Source organism: Astatotilapia calliptera, chromosome 20 (genome assembly GCF_900246225.1).
Source record: "Astatotilapia calliptera chromosome 20, fAstCal1.2, whole genome shotgun sequence".
NCBI lineage: Eukaryota > Metazoa > Chordata > Actinopteri > Cichliformes > Cichlidae > Astatotilapia > Astatotilapia calliptera.
The window spans coordinates 31,412,974-31,434,876 of record NC_039321.1 but is presented as its reverse complement, the minus strand read 5'-3'; the positions used below and the strand labels follow the sequence as shown (position 1 = coordinate 31,434,876).

Here is a 21,903-nt window from a genome sequence, read left to right as displayed (position 1 = left end):
CTGCCAGACGCTCGTGGAGTGCAGTCAGCTTCTTCAGCCAGTAGGCGTGAACCATGTGTATATATATATATATATGTGTGTGTATATATATATATGTGTGTATATATATATATATATATATATATATATATATATATATATATATATGTGTATATATATATATATATATATATATATATATATATATATATGTGTATATATATGTGTATATATGTGTGTATATATATATATATATATATATATATATATATATATATATATATATATAAAACATTCTGTAACTGTAACTTCTGTCGGTGCTGTGCTTTTGGAAACAGAATTTCCCAGAGGAACCCACCCGAGGGATTAATAAAGTTCTATCTTATCTTATCTCATTAAATGCTAAGGAAATGTGGCAAGATGGCTCAGTTAGTGCACAATATTTTCTTAGGATCCTACCTTTACATTCAAATCTTGGTCCAAAAGAATGTTCTCCAGCTTGAGGTCTCGATGCACAACCCCGTTCTGCAAGACAGGAGAAACACACTTGAGGTCCTGCTCTTGGAGAGTCTGAAGGAAGATCATCAGACTGTTTAATTATTCTCAAGCATGAGAAGGTGCTCTGTTTTTTCATCGGATGACGGTTTGAGTCGCCGACTGGCATTAAGCACAAGTGTGCAAGGAAAAGGCAGATGACTCAAAATCTACACTATTTGTAGCAAAATAAATTGCATATGTAGTACCTCATTAGGTGTGGTCACCCAGGAAATCATGTGACACTTTAAACATTCCTGTCAGTTCGTCTTAAACAAACTTTATTTCATTTATTAAATTCTCTTCTTATGTGAAGGAAATGGCCAATGACCTCAGACAGTGCTTTGTGTGCTACATGTAACTGCACTATGTGTGTATGTGTGCAAGCACGGCAGACACACGTATGGTTAGATGTGGTTTATCAGGTCGTTTACAGGCATTTTACTATCGTTTAAAATGCCTGTGAACGGAGCAGTGAATGGCCCTCGATTATTTCCATTTTTCTCGTGAAGTCTTGCTCGTCTTTCCATGTGCACCGCATACCTCTGAGGCACATTCAATAATTCATTCACGCTGGAACATTCATGTCTATTTTGGGACAATATTCAAGGGCACGAGGAGCCCAAATTCCATCACCCTGCACACCACAGAGACGCAGAAGCTGAATGATAAGTTTAACGTGAGCAGATTCACACAGAGTCCAAACTGCCAAAATAAGAAAAGCAAAACAACTGCCTTTTTTTCCCCATGTCCAGCTCAGCTGACAGTCAGGCAGATATCCTAAGTTCCACTGTAATGCACTTCTGTTTAAACAGGACTTAATAGGGGTTTGGAGCGTGATGTCACGGGGGTGGGCGTGGAAAGGATTTTGGCCCGATCCGCCATTTTGGGGGTCTAAGTAAGGAGCGAAAGCATAGCCATGGTTCGTACTTGCTGTGCGGTCGGCTGCAATGTTCGATCTTACGACCGGCACGGGAATAAGTTTGGATTGTCTTTTTATGCTTTCCCAACCTGGAAGCAACATGAAGGAGCTCATGTATCAGATATTACCAAACGAAGGCGTCTAGCCTGGATAGCAGCCGTGAGACGAGCTGATATCAAGTTCTGTTACGTCTCCAGATATCAGTTGGTGTGCTCAAGACATTTTCATTCCGGTAAGTTCTAAATATGTTCACATCACACTTTATAGCTGAATAATATCATCGTTGGTGGTCTCAGAAGTTATAGAAATTGCGATCAAACATAGAATGGAGTGACTTGATTGGTTGATGTAAAGACAATAAATGAAATGAGACAGGAAGGACACAAATTGGCGTTAATAATTTACCCAATTATCAATGTGTTAACTTGCATGTACTTTACAATTATGGGCATATAATATGATAACGATATTTTAGCAGTTAAATGATAAATGTGTAACATTAATTATGGTGGGGGGTGGAAAATGGCTATTTCACTCGGTGCACTCCAGCTGACTTACTTTGACGACGTACTCAGAGTTTGGCGGCTTGAAAATAGCCAAATCTTGCACCCAGCCATTTGTAAATTGGATGTGTGCCTCCAGTGACTTGTAATTACGAAACTGGTTCGCTGTGTAAGCGCTTACTCCACAAACAAGATACGTGAAGATATCGGGGTAGGACAGTGGCGGTAAGTCGTCTGGGTCTTTACTCCACTGCCGTATTTCAAATGGGTCCAGATTTGCGATGCACTCTATTTTTTTTCAAGTACCGCTGCTTCGCCTCTGGACGCAATTGGTCTCTATACCGTCCGTTTTCTTTTGAGCTGCTTTTAAGCATGTTTCTTGTCGTCGTCGTTCCAACACAGTGTGTTTGTTTTGATTCGTAGACCCCGAAAATGGAGCTGCGCTCCCACAATGCATTGCTGTCAAGGCTCGGCTGTGTGGCAGGCAGGAGGAGGACCCAAAATGCAAAACTCACACAAACGGGGATGAACTCAAAAGGCAGCTTTATTGCTGAAGAGGCAGAACATAGGAAATACAAAACTAAACTGGGAAAAGTAAACTAACACTCGGAGGGAGAGACACAGGGAAATCCACGCAGCATGAGGGACGACGTCACGCTGAACAGAGGGAGACGCAGACAGAAATACACAGAGGTTTAACGAGGGAAGTGGGAACACACGGGGAACACAGGTGACACTGATAATCATAACGAGACAGGGCGGGGTGAACTGAACACTGACGGGAGAGGTGAAACAGGAAGTACAGAGGTTCAGACAGGAGGAGAGAGAGCACGAGTAGAACACCAACGTAACAGGCAGGGGAGACACGGAATAAACACGAAAGGGGACGAGGGCTCATAAATACATAGAGGGCACACAGGGGGAAGAGAGAGCACGGGGAGAACTTAGACATAATGGGCAGGGGAAGCATGGAATAAAACATAAGGAGAGACGAGGGCTCACAGATACACAGAGGGGCACACAGGGGGTAAGAGCCATGAAGGGAGAACACTTAGGGAACAACACAACAGGGCAACTCAGAAAACATGGCCTAAGCAAGGAACAAAATACAAACATACAAGGAAACTAAGAACACTGGGCCAACATGGCCCAGGACCATGACAGTACCCCCCCCCTCAAGGGCTGGCTCCAGACAGCCCAAACACAGAAAAACAAAACCAAACAGAAAACAACCCAGGGTGGGCGGCGGGGGCCCAGGACGGAGGGCCCGGAACAGAAAACAAAAGAAGAGCACAGCAAACACCGGAGCCCAAGAAAATAACCCAAACACAGAGCAGTTCAGGGGGCCGACCATGCGGAAGGCAACGGCGGAGACGTGGAAACAGTTCAGGAGGCCGACCGCGCGGAAGGCAACGGCGGAGACGTGGAAACAGTTCAGGAGGCCGGCCGTGCGCAAGGCAACGGCGGCGACGTGGAAACAGTTCAGGAGGCCGGCCGTGCGCAAGGCGACGGCGGCGGTGAAGGAGACGACGGAGCAGTTCAGGAGGCCGACCGTGCGGAAGGCGACGGCGGCCACCCAGGAGAAGAGGGTCCGGGGGCCGGCCGTGCGGAAGGCGACGGCGGCCACCCAGGCGAAGGCGGTCCGGGGGCCGGCCGTGCGGAAGGCGACGGCGGCCACCCAGGCGAAGGCGGTCCGGGGGCCGGCCGTGCGGAAGGCGACGGCGGCCACTCAGGCGATGACGGTGCAGTTCAGGGGGCCGGCCGCGCGGAAGGCAGCGGCGGCGGCTCTCCAGTGTCAGGCGTACTGGCCGAGGCCCGGTGGGCACAGGACCAGTCAAGGCGGGACCAGGCGAAGCACAGGCTGAGGCTGCAGCAGACGAAGGCTCTGAGGAGGCTGCAGCAGACGAAGGCTCTGAGGAGGCTGCAGCAGACGAAGACTCTGAGGCCGGGCCAGACGAGGACGAAGACTCTGAGGCCGGGCCAGACGAGGACGAAGACTCTGAGGCCGGACCAGGCGGAGCTGCAGAGGCAGAGGCTGGCCCAGGCGATGACGAAGCGGTCGCAGATGGCGGCTGGACAGGCTCCTCGGGCCCTCCAGCTGATGCGGCGTGAGGCTGGACGGGCCCCTCGGACCCTCCAGCGGAGACAGGAGGCTGAACGGGCCCCTCGGACCCCCCAGCGGAGACAGGAGGCTGAACGGGCCCCTCGGACCCTCCAGCGGAGACAGGAGGCTGAACGGGCCCCTCGGACCCTCCAGCGGAGACAGGAGGCTGAACGGGCCCCTCGGACCCTCCAGCGGAGACGAGGAGGTGCTGGCCGGGCTCACTGGAACCCCCAGCGGACGAGGTGGATGGCGGCGTGGGAGCCACGGAGTCCTGGATGAGCTCATCCGAGCTTCCAGCAGGAGCTGATGTAGAGCCAGAGAGGTTTGGGACCCCTGGCTGAATGTTAAGCCGAACAGAAGACCGTATTGCTATCGGGGACTGGGCCAATGGTTCAGGTGCGAGCTGAGCTACTGGAGAGGCGGATGAGAGTGGGAGCTGAGCTACTGATGGTGGTGAAGTAGATAACTGCACGGGGGACTGAACTGAGGGCGTCTGCACTGGCACAGGGGACTGAACTGATGTCTGTTGTAACGGAGGTGGTGAGAGTGGAGTAGGCAGTGGGGTAGATGACTTCACAGGAGAATGAACCAGAGGTGAGTGCACAGGAGATTGAGCTAGAGGTGGTAGTGATAGTTGAGGGGAAAGTGGAGCTGGTGATTGAGTGGATGACTGTGCTAAGGGATGCTGCACTGGGGACACTGGAGACTGCACTGGGGACACTGGAGACTGCACTGGGGACACTGGAGACTGCAGTGATGGTTGTAGTGGAGGGGTAACGGGTGAAGGAGTGGCTGAAGTGGCTGTGGGTCGGACGGCTAGTGGCTCAGCTACAGGGTATGGTAACGGCAGGGCTATGGGTTGAATGACTGACTGAGTAGCAGCCTGAGTGGCTGGGTGTAGTGACGGTTGTGGTGGAAGAGAAACAGGTGGTAGTGTGGATGATGGAGCTAAGGGCGACTGAGTGGCAGACCGAACTGATGACTGAAGCGATGGTAGAGGTGAAAATGGAGCTTGTGGTGGAGTTAATGGCTGAGCTAGCGGGGACACAGGAGACTGAACTGAGGGTGGCTGCGAGGGAGCTAACTGAACTGAGGGTGGCGGCGAGGGAGCTAACTGAACTGAGGGTGGCGGCGAGGGAGCTAACTGAACTGAGGGTGGCGGCGAGGGAGCTAACTGAGCTGTGAAGGGCGGCGAGGGAGCTAACGGAGCTGTGAAGGGCGGCGAGGGAGCTAACGGAGCTGTGAAGGGCGGCGAGGGAGCTAACGGAGCTGTGAAGGGCTGCGAGGGAGCTAACGGAGCTGTGAAGGGCTGCGAGGGAGCTAACTGAGCTGTGAAGGGCTGCGCAGGCGATAAGCAGCTCGCATTGACTTCCGCCACACAAAACACAGCCCCTGAATGAACAGTCATAATGTCTGGAAAAGACACAGAGTTCTCACTCACCACAGCAGGTGAATTAGAAGGCCGAATGTCCGGCTGTGGGGTGGCGCGTCGGCGGCGTGAATGCCGTTTTCTTCGGGAAGCCGGAGGTGCGGTGATGGAGGAAACCGGCAACGACGGAGAGATCGCGGCCGGCTCCTCATCCTCCGACCACATTGCTGCGAGAAAAGCAGCGGGTGAGTGACAGTCAGAGTGGAGGGTGGATGGAGAGGAGTCCAGTGGCAGCAGCGTGGAAACGTTTCCCGATTGTGGCGGTCGCTGTTGCGGTATGACGAGCTCGCGAATTTGTACTGTCTCCTTGGCTTTCTGCAGATTGGACAGTAGGCCCGAAAATCCTGAGAGCTCGTGGAGATGGGGATTCCCTTTGAGAATAGCCTCGATGGCGTTTATCCCAATGGACACGGCTTTAATGTCCGAGGCGTGGGAAACTCGCTCCCACAGGCCGAAGATGCGGGCCAAATCGCTTTCCCGGGAGGAGCCTGCTGGGTCCATGTCTGGTGACGTCGTACTGTCAAGGCTCGGCTGTGTGGCAGGCAGGAGGAGGACCCAAAATGCAAAACTCACACAAACGGGGATGAACTCAAAAGGCAGCTTTATTGCTGAAGAGGCAGAACATAGGAAATACAAAACTAAACTCGGAAAAGTAAACTAACACTCGGAGGGAGAGACACAGGGAAATCCACGCAGCATGAGGGACGACGTCACGCTGAACAGAGGGAGACGCAGACAGAAATACACAGAGGGTTAACGAGGGAAGTGGGAACACACGGGGAACACAGGTGACACTGAAAATCATAACGAGACAGGGCGGGGTGAACTGAACACTGACGGGAGAGGTGAAACAGGAAGTACAGAGGTTCAGACAGGAGGAGAGAGAGCACGAGTAGAACACCAACGTAACAGGCAGGGGAGACACGGAATAAACACGAAAGGGGACGAGGGCTCATAAATACATAGAGGGCACACAGGGGGAAGAGAGAGCACGGGGAGAACTTAGACATAATGGGCAGGGGAAGCATGGAATAAAACATAAGGAGAGACGAGGGCTCACAGATACACAGAGGGGCACACAGGGGGTAAGAGCCATGAAGGGAGAACACTTAGGGAACAACACAACAGGGCAACTCAGAAAACATGGCCTAAGCAAGGAACAAAATACAAACATACAAGGAAACTAAGAACACTGGGCCAACATGGCCCAGGACCATGACAATTGCGGCGTGACGTCAACTCCAAAGCCCTATAAGTCCTCGATAATTCCTGCTTTCTGGCCTGATTTTATGTACACAACAATAAATCAGAGAAACAAAGAAGTGTTTGTTTCTATGCCAAGGCTTACAATAATGTTGAAGGAGGCTCATTTAGCGTTTGTTAAATGTGTCAGTGTGTGACTGTAAAGAACAATCGAGCCTTATAATGCGCTCTTAACCCAAAGAGATCTGAAAACTCAAGTCAAGTTTTTCTGCAGTAATAGGATTAGGATTTATTGGTTTAAGCGGTACAGTATTTGCATGTGTGCACACGTGCCTGTGTGCAATTTGCTAACTTGTAATGTATTCCTGTTGGGCACCTGCAGAACACATGTGGGTAGGTTGTTTGGTGTGTATAAACCTTATGGCAGTAGTGGACAGCAGATGTAATCTGTCTGAAGATGCTGCGGGCTTCTGTTTCTGGCAGTCGCCTCCTCTCCTGTATGTAATCATACAGCTCTCCTCTGCTGGCGTACTCCATCACAATCACAATCTTATCCCGGCTCTCAAACACTGTCAACACAGGAAAACAGAAACCTTTAATGCTGTTTTGGCTGTGTAGGTTTTCAACTCCTGTGTAATCCATGTATGCAAATGCTTATTGATTTCAATAAATCTTCATAGAAACAGAAATATCTGCAGTTTCTGTCATTTGTACAACTTTAAAAGAGTCTCACCTGATGAATGGCTACCAATCGAAATGATATACTTAAGTATAGTGACAGGTGTGGGGCTAACTGGAATTTTTTATCTTATTGATGACTATAACATCCTCCTCATTTGTTCTATTGAACAACAATACCCATCCAACAATAAATGGGAGACCTTTAGTGAATAAGGGTAAAAATCTTCTGTTTTTATTGTTAAGTAACACTACAAGATGATGAAACAAGATACCAAAGACCATCTCTCAAGGCTGTTTTAGAAGTTTTACAATTCTTTTCCATCATATTGTTTCATTTCTGGGTGCTGTAGCTTTTAGCAAATCATTTTTGGGGAGATTCCTTCTTGCTGCAGTGAGTATTTTGGTGGTTTAGCCTGAATTGACCCAGAGTGGTATTTGTAGTAGTTTTGGGATATTTTTCCCAAATTAGTGCATCAGTGATATGATTTTAAGTTAAGTATTTAACAACAATGCAAGTTTATGGAACGGAGTAAGAAGACATGTGTACGATTCTTTGTACAAATAGGAAATACTTAGTTGGGTCGTGTCATTGTTGGTTTTGGGCTTCAAATAGGATTTGTGAGCATTACCAGCGTTATCCCTTAGCCCCTGGCATTGTTAAACAACACTGCTGTAAATGCTGCTGTGTGTGTTGTGGAACTTAATATCTTTCAACTAACGTTCTTTAAAATATTGACTGCCTAAACGCTAGCTGGATACCAAACTATGAAATTGTCTGATTACGTGGGAAGGTGTGTCAGTGTCATCTTACCCTCATGGAAGCGTATGATGTTGGGGTGACTGAGTGAAGATGTGATCTCAATCTCTCTCTGGATGTGAATTCTGTCCAGGTTGTCGGTGATGCGCTCCTTGCGGATTGACTTGATCGCCACCTTGGAAGGAAGACAAAGTTTAGAGGATGTTATACAAAAAAGGTTGTGTCCAAATTTCATACACCATGTGTTAAATCTAGTGACTGAGTAATAAAACTTGAGCCAGTAGATTTAATTTCCATAAATTCCTCAGAAAACACACAAATTTAACCATTTTCTGCTTTACCTCCATCAAAGCAACAAATAAATAAACAGTTCATGCATCATCTGCACAGCCAAACATGGAAACAAAGGCATACTGTACATACTGTTGATGCTTAAAAACACACACGCTCATACACTAATAAAATCTCTGGGTATTAGACATGATTATGTGGGTTTAAAGGCTGCATGGTGAGAGCAGATCTCGTGATGTGAGATGTTCAGAGGCAGAAGGTTGACAGCTGCAGTGTTCACACTCTGCTTCTTTAATCCCATACACCAGTGCAACCCGAAGCTTCTGAACACACACACGCAGGCCCGCAATAAAAACATGCATCCTAAAACAAACCTATAAAACTGGTTGGATAGAATAAGTGTCACATAATCAACACTTTACAAAGACGAGACAAGTGCATGCAGGCAGACAACGAGGCATCGGAGTGTGCCTAAAATACACAAAGGACAACAGAGACGTGGAATATAACAAGTAGCTGAAGCCATGGGACTAATTTGTGAGGCTGATATTTAAACATGGGACGAAACATGCGCTGTATAATTTTGCATGTCCCTGTGGGTGAGCTCCCACAGGTCAAAACTCGAGTTTTCTCAGCTGGCGGGGGGAAAAAAAATGTCTCCGAAAAACTGGAAGAGACACAGTTCGCACGCTCCATCAACCATGATAGTTATGCAACACAACACGAACACCATCCAGGGAACCCCTGAGACTGAAGTGACCTTCTGATTTATGAGGTCATCAGCTGAAGGGCAGATATTAAAAAGTTGGGGAGGCAGATTCTGATGCTCACTAAAGAGCCATTTATGACCCAAATACTTAAAGCAATGTGAGGAAGAGAAGGGGAGACTGTAAAATCAGTTACTGGGATGATTTAGTGCAATATAACAGATAAAAGTTATGGATTAGACACATCAAGATATAGACTGGGAGTCAAAAAATTCTACTGCCGTCTCAGCTCTAATTTACTACCAAGACTTTGAAGTGACACATGACACAGGGAATACAGACCCTCTGGGTATGGTTCAGGGCAAAGTGAGCATTTTATCTGACTGATTTCAAGGGGCCATGTGTGAGTAGAGGAAGCTGTGGTTGTTTGTGTGATCTCACCCTTATGCCTGCAAATATCCTGCAGATGCATCACGCAGAGATATGACCTCTAAAGTATCCTTCTCACCAACAACATCTCATCGTTTCCTCTAAAAACTGCAACCATGCAAACTGCAACAATGTGTAGGAAACACAACGCAGCATGTGGGAGTCATTCAGGCGTTCTCTGACATCATCACGGCCTATATTATGATGGCATGGCAATTTTAGATGTGCAAAGGGATGTACTAGCTTTCCCATCCCCTTCTTGTTTTCCTGCTGACTCCAGTCTTGACTTATTGCAGGTGTGTTTGTCTGTATGAAGTCATCATGGGGGTTGGGGTGTGCACCAACTTCCTTCCTACCCTGCTATTCTCACAAACACACAAATGTATCCCAGGAGCCTGAGCATCACTAAAGGTCCCTGCTGCATCTGTGAACAATTTAGCGGCAGAATTATACAGGCTTCCTGCCAGAGTGACCCTTGACCTCCAATCATCTACACACAGCCTTAAGCCGTCCCTTTCCTTAACCAGGAATTGCAGAACTGATGGGAAACTGGGCAAAGACATATACATTAAATGCAAGAAAGGAAACAAGAATTTTTTTCTGATGGCATTATCTGATTGCTTCAATTCCTTTTTTTTTTTCTTTCTTGCCTACGATATTTAAGCTTTAAAAACAAGTGAGGCTCCAAACCAGGGTAAGTGACCACAGAATACTTAGCTTGCATAACCAAGGCTGGTTATTCATCTTTCCTTTTGCTTTACCCTGTGCATTCATGAGGATGACTTACATTCCTTTCTTGCAGCGTCACAGGAAAACCACTTAGACACTTTACAGGAACAAGTCTCAAGTGAGCTCCTTAATATAAAATCACTCATAGTGCCTTCTCTTCCTGCTCTTCTTCCTGCTTTCCTCTCCCATCTCCCCAAGCTCACAAAACAGCCCGCTAGCCTTGTTTCCAAAAATAATGCCTGTTTTGTTTCAAAGAATCCTTGGTATGTGCCTGCTAATGGCTCAAGGAATTCAGCTTTTCCCCCTTGTCCTACCAAACCCACTCACCCTGCACGCACGCACACACACACACACACACACACACACACACACACACACACACACACACGGCCTTGTTCATCTCTCTGTATCCTACCAGCAGTCTCTTATACATGCTTCACTACATGTTAAGATATAGAATAGAATTGAATTGTACACAACAGAAAACAAGTTGCAAAGTGCTTGAAAGTCGTGCAAAGAAATGACCTGGTATGAATAGAGTCCGTGTGTGAGTGGCATGAGTGATGAGGGTAACTCAGGCCATGGCTCAGATTAGTGAGGTGATTGGGCAGGGGTGGGGTGTGGGGAGAAAGTGTTTTTTGACAGTCTGAATGTCCCAGGGGAAGAAGGTGTTTTTGAGTCTGAAGGTGTGGGACCTGATTGACCTGAGGCGCCAACCAGAAGGCAGCAGGTCATACAGGTGGTGGGCGCGGTGCAAAGGGTCGCCTGTGATGGCCCTGGTTTTCCTGAGATAGGAGGATCTGGCGATGGCTTCCAAGGGTGGTAGAGGGCAGTGACTGATGTTTTAGGTGATGTTAATTACGCTCTGCACAGGCTTCGTGTTCTCTGTTGTGGCCCCTGCGTAGCAAACACCCAGGAAGTAGAAGAGCACACTCTCCAATGAGGAGCTGTAGAAGGCCACTTCTGGTCCAGGTTATTCTTCCTCAGGACACAGAGGAAATGAAGCTGCTGTTGGGCTTTCTTTACCAGGGTGTTGTGGCTCCAGGTGAGATCCATGGAGATGTGGGTGATTCTACAGATTCCACCCATTCTTAATTTATAATGAGTGGGGAGTAGACCTAGCTTTGCCTCATGAAGTCCATTATGAGTTCTTTTGTTTTAAGGGAGTTAAGCTTCAGGTTATTTTCTGAGCACCGTCAGGACATCATTGGCATACGTGTCGATGTCATTAGTTGGCTGGGTTGGTGTGCAGTCATAGGTGTACAATAGAGGGCTGAGAATGATTTGCTCTGTAAGCAAACTGGTGGGGGTTGAGGGAAGGGGGGTAGGCAGTCTCTGATATACTGAGACATTTTCTAGTTGGTGAGGGCTACGACGTCTCCACACCTGGCGGGGGTTACTATCAGTGAGGAGATCTGGCAATCACAGTTGAAGGAGCCAGACAAATTGTGAGAAACTCACTCTAATCAGGATCATCTTTTTTGTCGCAATCAGATTATGGAACTGTGTTTATTTACTAAAATAAACCAGAAAGGAAACTGATGAGGCCCCGTCCTCTCAGATCACAGCACAGAGGGAGGGATTAAGGTCTGACCAGACATAAACCCACGATTATTCAAACTAATCTGGCACCACATTCTGTTTTAACCTAGATATTCAGATTGTGAAGTTAAATAGAAACTTGTTATGGTATTATGTCTTGCTCTCTCTGTGTGTGTGCTTAAGTCTGGGTTTTTAGGGGTCAGACTCTAGTTGGAGCAGACCTATTGTAGTGATTTTATCCCCTTTTTCAATTGCTGAGTGAGTCAGACCAAAGGCATCTCAAGCTGGCAGCACAAGAAATGGGTTCAGGATCAACGCATATCCTACCACACGCAGAGCGCCCCCCACGAAGTTCTTTCCACCTTCAAATTAATATTTAATTACCACTGAGCAACACTGTGGCAAGTGCAGCACGCAAGCACAGACGCATGAAGACACAGGCGAAAAGTAAAAGCATGGGAATCACATTACACTTTTTATAGGCTTTTTACAGGGTCAGCAGACGAGGTTAGGAGGTCAGATCAATTTCAGAAACTGATAATTTATCGTTTCCTTTCACCACATTTCGCCCTTTGTTTAGGAAATAACGAGTCCTTCAGCCACACAGCTCCGAAAAGCTTGAGGCAGTATAATATGATGGGTTATGGTGACCATCTTACCGTCTTCAGGCTCGCTCTCTCCACCGCTTTCTTCACTTTGCCGTAGGTGCCTTTCCCCAGCGTCTCCATCACCTCATAACGGTGCTTTAAATTGTGCTTGTGCTGATGCTTTTTTACTTCAATGGACGCTGTGGCTGTGGATGCCTGGCCCAGCGCCTCCACGCCTACTTTCATGTTTCTCTGTCGCTTCTCCGCGTTGCAGGCACGGCGGCTGTCCATTCTCGGTGACTGCTCGCCGCCATGCTGGCTGCTGGACGCCGCGTCCTGCAGGCAGCCCAGCTCGGAGCGTCCGCTAGTGTTCATTGCGTCTCTGCTGTCCGCCTCACGTCTGCCCATCCTCTCTGCGCACTTTGCGCACCTGTCAGGAGCAGCTTTCCTCGGGACCGGATCCCCAAATCAATTTGAGTTTTGATAAAAAGCAGCTGGAGCTCTTTTTAATGATCGGGTTGTCCATATAGAGTCTCACACGTTTAAAGGAGGCTTCTGTAATGGTCTGAAAATTAAGAAATGCCCCAAAGCCGTCTGATCTATCGGCCCAGCTGTTGTTTTCTACTACCACTCTCAGTCTCAGGAACACAGCAACAGGAGCGACGGGAACCACACGCTCCGAGGCGAGGGGTGGAGCCTCCACAAGGCAACATCCCCGAGCGTCACACTCGTTTGGGATTAATTTGGGTTTTTCCAGCGAATACTTGACCTACCCAGCGGCAGAAACACGGGGGAAGAAGGCATGCGGGGAATGTCCTGCGGGTCAGATTTACCCTAAATCCATCACTTCAATCAGACATTTGTGGTGATGCTGTGCCATGCGGCGAGCTTCGAAGACTCTGAGGAAGTTGGCAGAGACTTTGCAGTCAAAGAAAAGGGATTTTATTCTTTTATTTAAAACGTACATTTTAAACAGTAAAACAAAGAAACAAAAAAAACTGTTATAGATAAAGTAACCTCGGTTAAACGTCATGAAATAAGACAGCAGAAGCAAAGGACAGTGAGAGATACATGCTCTGTGGCTGTGTTGTGTGCAGAGTACAACTAACAAGTTAAGGATGGTTTAGCTGTCAGCAGTTGTTAAACCAGTATCTGCACTATATCTGCCAAATTTCCCTAGCAGAACTTAACACCAGGTAATGTGTGGCCCTTAATTTAAAACGCAGCCAGAAAGAGTGAAGCAGCAGCAGCAGCAGGTCCCACTCCAGCTTATGTGATACAAGGTGAGTTTAAAAAAGTGGAAACTACAAGTTATTCCAAATAATCATTAGTGTCAGTAGCAGTTTCAGCTGAAAGGACTGAGCTTTATCATATGCTGGACGAGGAGTTCACAGCTACAAGATATTTTGAGGAAAGCAATGTGTTTGAAACTGAAGATATAGCATTTTAAAATACCACAGTGGCTCTGCTGCTTTATTAAAAGAAACGCTTTTGTTAGTTCTAATGAAACCGCATCAGGCAGGACACCAGCATAACTGTGAGCTCTCTAGTAGATGTTTCCGTGCATGACTAAATCACCCAGAATATCTGCAAGACCATTAGACTGCAGTACATGACGTCTCTGGCTTTTGTGGTTGGTAACATCAAAAGAACACTAACAGAAAGTGGGCTTAAAAGTAGGACAAGGGTTAAAATGAGGTTTACTGTTCTTTGTGGATTTTTGGAAATTGTTAAACTTATTCATCCTCGACTGACTCCTTCGTTGGGTTACCCACCACAAGCATATTATACTGGTTCAAATACTTCTTTCTCATTTGTTTCTCTACTGTTGTTAAAATTTGATGACATATAAAGTCATATTTTTGGAGCTTTGTGCAAACTTTTGACTTAATCACAGCAACATTTGTAATGACAGTTACATACTGGAATTCAGTGCATGCAGCATACAATAAGGCAATGCCAAAGAAACAGTTTTAAACTTGTGGTTGAAGGTTGGAGATCAAAAGACATGCTGCTGAGGCATGAGCATGCATCTCTGAAACATCAGTGACATTTTTGCATGAAAACAACATTTCAGTTGAATGCAAAAGTTTAAACAACGAAATGCTTAAATAAATATATTTCAAGTGTAAGCCAGAAGAATGTGGCCACATGTTGAACATGCTGGCTTTTTTCCTTGTTGTAGTGTTGAGAATAGATTTGTGATGAGATCACAATCCATTGTTTCCACTGCAAACAAATAGATGTGAGTGAACAGTGACATCTAGTGGTCAGTTTTAAAATAATCTTTATAATTAATTTAATAAATGAAAATTCTCTAATTCATAAGTTTCCTTGATTACACATTTTTAAATGAATATTATATTTGGTATTCTGCATCACCTTCAAAGCCCAGCCACAGCAGTCAAACGGTGTACGCTTGGAGTTTGTCCCTGTTGCTATCCTCTCTTTCATAAGTGATAAATGGGATTAAAAAGGTAACATTATGCACATTAATTTAAAGGCAGCTAAGTTACACAGTGTAAGATATATGCACTGGGGGAGTCTCCTGGGATTCAACAGTTACTTAGTAACTTCAACAGTAACAGTAACTTAGTAAACAGCACTCAATCATTGAGATACTGAAGTTAATGAAGAATAAATGTCAATAAAACATGAATTTCATGTTTCTTTGTTTGAAGACCTAAAAATTAGATTTAGCTTGAAATTTAAAACTGAAATAAATACTTGCACTTTCCAATAATCCCACTTACAGTTGATCATGGAATATTTAGTAAGAAACAAAGGAAACACTCTGATCTTATCTTTTTTCTTTTTCGTTTTTTTAGGAGTGACCGTTTAGGGAGAGGTTCAATTTAAATTGAGTTTATGCGTATGAAACATTTGCTTTTTGGGTGATATTTGTTGCATTTCTGAGATGTTTTGAACTTGCATGGCTGCTACTTTGGTCGGTTCTCTTTTGTAATATATACCACAGGGCTTTCCATTAGCACGAACACAAATCCTGTGGGCTTTAAAAGAAACAGTGAAACCAGTTCCTGCTGAAGTAAGGCGTCAGTGGTACTATTAATGAGATGAAATTCAGTCTCCTTGTCAGTATAGCTCTGAGTAAACTGGGACAGAAATGCCTATGAGCCTGCTGAGTAATGCTATCAGAGTTCACTTTATATCAGAACTGCCAGATAAGAGATCATTATGGCAGCTGATGCAGAAAAAGGTTTCTGAAGGAAAGCAGTCCAAAATCATGTCTACCTGAAAAGACAACAGAAAAAGAAGTCACAGAGAGTAAGAAGACTGAAGAGAGGTTATTCTTTCCACAACACTGTGAGCTGTCAGTCGGGCTTCTGAATCACTGTCCCAGCAATCCTCCAGGAGCTCCCTCAGCGCAGCTCCCTGAGAACAATAAACATTTAGTCCACACATTACAGACACCACAGGTGTAAGTGGTACCACAAAGCCCCTATGCAAGAATACCTGTGGTAGCAGTTCCCAGTGTTCAGGTATACAGGGTCTTTTGTCCATATAGGACACGTACAGCATGAGGCTCTCCAGTGTTACATTGCTTCCCAGCTCTAGTTCATATGGCAAAAGATGCTGTGGTGCAGCTCCGCCTGCAGGTGGAAGCAGTGCTATTAGTTTTTTCTAGGCTTAGTGAATTGAAAATATGACTTGTCAGCCCAGAAACCAATGCATTAACTATCAGATTTCAAGCAACTGGGAAACCAGGCCGGCTGGAGCGCACTATTCACCAGTTTCTGATTCAGATCAGTTTTCCCCTTTCAGTGACACACCCACTGAAAAGCCAGTGTGGTAATTGATATTTTCTGAGAGGAATGAAAGCTGGACACTCTAGCAACAGCCTGAAATTGTACTGTTGATAATGACAACCCATTACAATAATAGGCTCGCCTTAAAGCAGAGAAAACTGAATGACCTGCAGTTTTTTGTTTCTAAATTCAGACTACATTAAAAGTATCATATTTGACTCCAAACACATCAGAAACACTGCAGGTGTATGACATGACATTTATCATTTGCACTGCTGCACCATTATTGTTTGTTTGTTAATTTATTTCAAACGTGTAAACAATATACAGGTACACTTTGTAAAGAAAATAAGAGAGAGAGAGAGAAAATACTATACAAAAGTCAATACATTTCAATATTGCTACCGTTCTGATTCATTTACATGTTGAAAGGGAGTGGGAAGAAGTACACACTTATTTAATCCCACCCCTTTGCCATAAGTTATCAGTTAATATTTAGTCAGCTTCCTTACTGATATAATTTGTAATAAAAATAGTGAACAGATTTCTGAAATAATATATACTATATACTATAATATCACATCATGAAATTTTTTAAATAGAGACATTCACTTATTATCAATATTTTCCCTTTCTTTATAGTTCGAGAAGATCATATTTTTATAACTCTTTTTCAACTGTTTTCTGTTTGGACGTTGCTTTAATTCCATATTCAAACTGTTCCACAGTTTCACTCCATGAACAGAAACACAAAAGCTTTTTCTTGTAGTACGTACCTTACATGTAAAAAAAAAAAAAAGATAATTTCTAGTCAAATAAAGCTGCACTTTACAGCTACACAATATACAGCAACCTTTTTACAGTTTGCCAAGCCGTTTAGGTACTCTGAATAACTTTACCTTGGCCTTCTGTACTACTCTAAAGAGCCTTGGACTTATTTTTGAACATCATAACATCATATCATCTACTCATAATGACTAACCTTCAAATAAATCATAGCAGCACATCCAGATCTCCCACAGCAGCAGACCCAAAGCATAAACGTCACCCTGCATGAGAAACATGCTTTCGTTCAGGTTCACAAAGCCTTCCAGGATCTCAGGAGCCATGTAGTGCAGCGTGCCCAGTTGAATACACTACAAAAATACAAATGTATCTATTAGAAATAAGTAATAATATTGGATGTTTTGATTTCATGTAATTCTAGTGTGAAATTTTAATTACTTCAAAAAACAGCAGCAAGTCTAGGTCTTCAAGTTGTTTTGTTTTGTTATTTAAATAAGAGGATTTGAGTGGATAAACAGTAGTACCTGTGTCTCACCTTTGTGTTTTTATTCTGGTTGTGCCTGCGGTAAGGCTCTGAACAAGAACGCAGAATGGTGGAGCATCCAAAATCACACAGGGCACAGGTACCATCCGCCTTCACCAGCACGTTGGAGCTGCTGAGGTCTCTGTGGGCCACAGGAGGTTTGTGCAAATCTGTATGAAAAATCCAATAAACAATATTTTGTTCCTGTAGCTTACTCTCACATACCAAGACAGCCTCACATAAACAGCTTATCATTATTTAAGATTTGTGGCCACATTAGATGAATCACTGCAGTAGATCCATTGTTTGGATAAAAACAACTCATCTTTATTCTTGATGATAATAGTTTAAAAACATGCATTCTATGCTTCCCACATCAAACAGACAACCCATGCACACATGCATTTGTTGCAATATTATTCTGGCCAGTACCATGGCTGAGAAGGTCAGAGTGGAGATAGGAAAGTCCCTGTGATAGCGACTGGCACAGGTTCAGTGAGAACATCCAGCTCGTGGTTTGTTTTGACAAAAAGGAATGAAGAGATCCCTGAAATCAAAGGGATAATAGTCATTCGTACTTGAAGCATACAGTGGTTTCAAATACATAAAGCGCTATAGACTTAGAGCCATCGAACATAAACTATTCAACCATAAATATAGAAAAGCAATTATGTTTCACACATTAGCATTAGTTTTAAACTTTATGTAGAGCTGTTCTACTCTTACTGATCAACTGAAGTCCTACAAGGTTTAACCATACAGTACCGGATTATCCGATCTATGTCCAGGTTAGAATAACAGCTTAATATGACATGAATGTCTTCTGACTATGAGAATGTGAGAGCTCCACACAGAAAGACTAAGTTCAAACTAGGAAGCTTTCCTGCTGTGAGGCAGCAATCCTGACCCCTGACCCATTAAACCTTTATTAATGGTTTTGTTCAGTATACCCATCTTAAAATCTTTACAATCGTTTCCACTTAGTGTTTGCAATAATTTTATTAGCCTTACTCTACGATAATTCTGTCTCGGACTAGACATCTGATCAGAAATGGTTTTAATGATGAATGAGTCACATAATGCGACATGTTTCCTTCAGTCTCCGATGGGATCAAAAAGGAGCTGAAGTCATTGTGATTAAATAAGAGATGTGGGTAGAATAGCTGGTTTAATAAATATTTTTAAACACAGTGGCTTAACCTGGCATATAATTTGACATTTTTAGCGCCTGTTCATTTATTCATTTTTCTTTAACATTTACTCACGTTACTTTAGATAATTTGAATAAATATTTTTCTTTTACCTATATATTCTATTTGTCACTTGTAACAGACTCTTAGTATTATTTACAAATATTTCTCTGGTCTGTTCCATGCAGTTTTTTCCTTGAGCAGCTGTTGTCTTCGTGCAAAGGTTTTCACTCACATATTCAGCAAACTGCAGCACGATGAACCAGCTTTTGTCATCTGGTTTCCTCCCAGCACCGAGAAAGTTCACAATGCTAGTATGCTTTGACAGCAGTAGCTCATAAATCTCCTTTTCTGTGTTAAAATTATGTTCATAGGCTGCAGGTAAAAATTTGACAGCCACCACAGAGCCCTGGTATGTCCCTTGAAAAACAGTTGCAAAATGCCCTCGGCCCACAATCTGCAGGACATAAACAAGTAAAGAATCAGAACCTGTATGCATTTCTTGCTGATAATTTGCACACTACCTACTGTGGAATTAACCTGTTTCATAGCAGAGCATACCTGCTGTAGCTCGATCTGACTGATGTCGATCTCAGAGGTTTTTGTCATTTGGCAGGAACAGGAGGGTCGGATGTGGTAATGACTGGGGGACTGTAGATTCTTCTCTGAAATATTATAGTAAAGAAGTGATTTAGTTGCCACTCATAGAAAGTAATCTGGTAGTACAATAAAGCCACCATTCATTTGAAAGCTTCCTGATTAGTTACTGAGAGCATGGAAATGTGACTGAAGAGTAGCAGAGGGAGTACCGTAACACAGATAAAAACCAAGGTCAGCGTAGCACATAGAATGAAGGCATTTCAAGGCCAAGACATCATGGGAACTCAATTTAAGTTGAGAAAATGTAGAAACAATAGCTTTATTCTTCTGTGGAATTAAAAAAGACAAATGGACACATTATTACCATATTAATACTAAAAATAGACGGGTAAACCTAATATCTCATCACAGTTGATTGATGTGAACATGCAATGCAAATATTAAACACTAAAAATGTAAAACTGAAGGCAGAAAATGGACCTTAAACAAAACAGTCTTCAACCTCTGAGCTGGCCAGCTTGTTGTCAACTTTTATCACATGCGATGTTATCCCTTAATGAAATTCACGCAAGTTACACATCCCAGAGAACGACTCAACAAGTATGGAATGCCAGGACTGCCAAAATGAATTAATTAAATAGACCGTTAAATAATAAATAAATACATCATGAAATAATTAATTAAATGTGTCAATAATTAATCAAATATATATATATGTAATTAATTAATTAAATACATATTTGGACATATTTAATTAATTATTAATTATTTATTTCACATTTTAATTAATTATTGACACATTTAATTATTTCATGATAATTTTATTATTTCATTTTGGCAGTCCTGACCCTAGGAATTAAGACTGCCAAAATGAATAATTAATTAAATTATAGCATTAAAAAAAAAAAAAGCATTAAAAGTGACATTGTTATTTTTAGGAAAATAGCAAACTGAATTTGAGTGTTTTTGCCCTGCATGCTGGACTTCTCTGAGAAATCTGAGGTTAAAGCATAACTTTGAAGGTGTAAAAGAAGATTCACTATTTTTTCTTTTCTTTTCTTTTCTTTTCTTTTTTTGCAGTGGAGTCAGTCAGGTCAAACTGAATTACTCAAGTGGTATTTAAATCATAAATAATGTTTTTGAAGAAAAAAGAACTTTACTTTTCTTTTTTAGGCAACTTCTCCATTGAGCAACAACGATCCAGAAACACATAAAGAGCAAAATCCCAACCAGAGGTTTCACAGCCTTTTTCATGAAGACGACTAAAAAGGGGAGAAAAAAGGATTAGGTGCCAGTTGAATTCTGAATGAATGATCATATCTATCGCACATGCGAATGGGTGAAGAATTCAAGGAAAAACACAACAATTTGAGCTAGAGATCTTTGTAATGGTGTGTGAGCCATTTTGCTGGCATGGTGATGGCTAACTGTTCCAGATACTGACAAATCAATGCCAAGTGTTGGGTGTCTGGTAATGTTACACTTAATGTTGATTTTTCCTTAAATTTGTCAACCACCTGAATATATATTCAGCATAACAAGAGCCTAACAAGAAAAAGATCTTTGGTTTGATTCCCCGAGGGGCACAAATTCCTTTGGGGTTGCCTCGGGAAGGACATGAAGTGTTTTAGGCTTTTTAAATGCTTCTAATTGTATTATGATATATTATTCTTAAATTATACATTTATTTAGTAATTCACGGTTATATAACCTTATTAATACCATACCTGAAAAATAAGAGTAGGGGTGTGAAGTCTGTTCTTTTCCCCAAGTAATGTTGCCATTGCAGAGGTCTGTGTTGCACATGCACGTCAAGAATTGATTGTTGATGCGTGTTTGTGCCTTGCAGGTTTCATCTGGGCATGACTTTTCAATTCTGTCACAAGCTGCAATCGAAAAATCAGGAGCACGACAAACAATATTACATACTTCATTATACTTCACAGCACGTGGCACATTTCAGCTGTTACAATTGGCGCGGGAGCTTTCTTTAAACTAGCTTATCAATCATTAGATTTTTTTTTGCTAATGTGCTAAAAATGTGTTGTTGTTGTTGTTGTTGTTGTTGTTGTTGTTTTCAATCACCCACTATACACTCCACGTACTTGCCCAGACATACGGGCTTCTTACCAAGAATGTCAGCTTTTGGTGTGCCGTTAATGATCCGGTAGTAGCCCACGCAACAGTCCGTGGTCTCACAAACTTGCACTGACCCGCTCACACTGCCCGCAGCAGTGTATTTCTTATTCTGCCTGTAGTTATGCTTTGTACTTTCTGTTATTTGAAAAAAACACCTTCTCTTCTGCTGTAAGGGCTTGCTGTAGATGCACATAATACATTCTGGGAATAAAAAAAAAGAATAAAAAGAAAGTCGGCCGTATAATGTAAGATGACAACGGTGATTAATAACATAGGAGTCTAAATTAGCCTAGTCAACAGTCCTTTTACAACACAAGCAACAAAACCTGTAACTATTAGCAGCCATCATTAATCAAAATCAGACACAGAAAAAGGAACAAACAACACAGCAGATTGGCAGATGATTTTAAAAATACTCACCCAAGGCCAAAATCAGCCACCACCTTTCTACTAGCATGTTTATTCACCCTGAGCGGCGAAGTTGAATGACTGTCCTGAGAA

General features: G+C 43.5%; 2 protein-coding genes across 3 annotated transcripts in view; both read right to left on the bottom strand.

Annotated features, from left to right (window-relative positions):
- Positions 1–13,385, bottom strand: part of LOC113013554 (NUAK family SNF1-like kinase 1) — a 22,676-nt gene extending 9,291 nt beyond the window's left edge. Inside the window, exons 1-4 of one of the 2 annotated variants that reach the window (XM_026154560.1) lie at positions 12,470–13,385; positions 8,167–8,287; positions 7,092–7,243; positions 439–504 (exon numbers count right to left, since the gene is read on the bottom strand). In XM_026154560.1, coding sequence (XP_026010345.1) covers positions 439–504; positions 7,092–7,243; positions 8,167–8,287; positions 12,470–12,805 — 675 coding nt within the window. In that variant the 5' untranslated portion in view covers positions 12,806–13,385. Of the gene's footprint in view, positions 1–438; positions 505–5,483; positions 6,004–7,091; positions 7,244–8,166; positions 8,288–12,469 lie in introns of those variants that run through there. The other variant, XM_026154561.1, reaches the window with a different exon arrangement.
- On the bottom strand, positions 13,378–21,903 carry LOC113013555 (bone morphogenetic protein receptor type-2-like). The gene is made up of 11 exons (XM_026154562.1): positions 21,823–21,903; positions 21,394–21,603; positions 20,991–21,149; positions 20,424–20,525; positions 19,225–19,328; positions 18,899–19,120; positions 17,906–18,020; positions 17,486–17,643; positions 17,147–17,300; positions 15,872–16,008; positions 13,378–15,790 (listed from the first exon to the last, which is right to left on the bottom strand). The coding sequence occupies exons 1-11, from the start codon at positions 21,857–21,859 to the stop codon at positions 15,674–15,676; spliced, it is 1,515 nt and encodes a 504-aa protein (XP_026010347.1). The 5' UTR covers positions 21,860–21,903; the 3' UTR covers positions 13,378–15,673.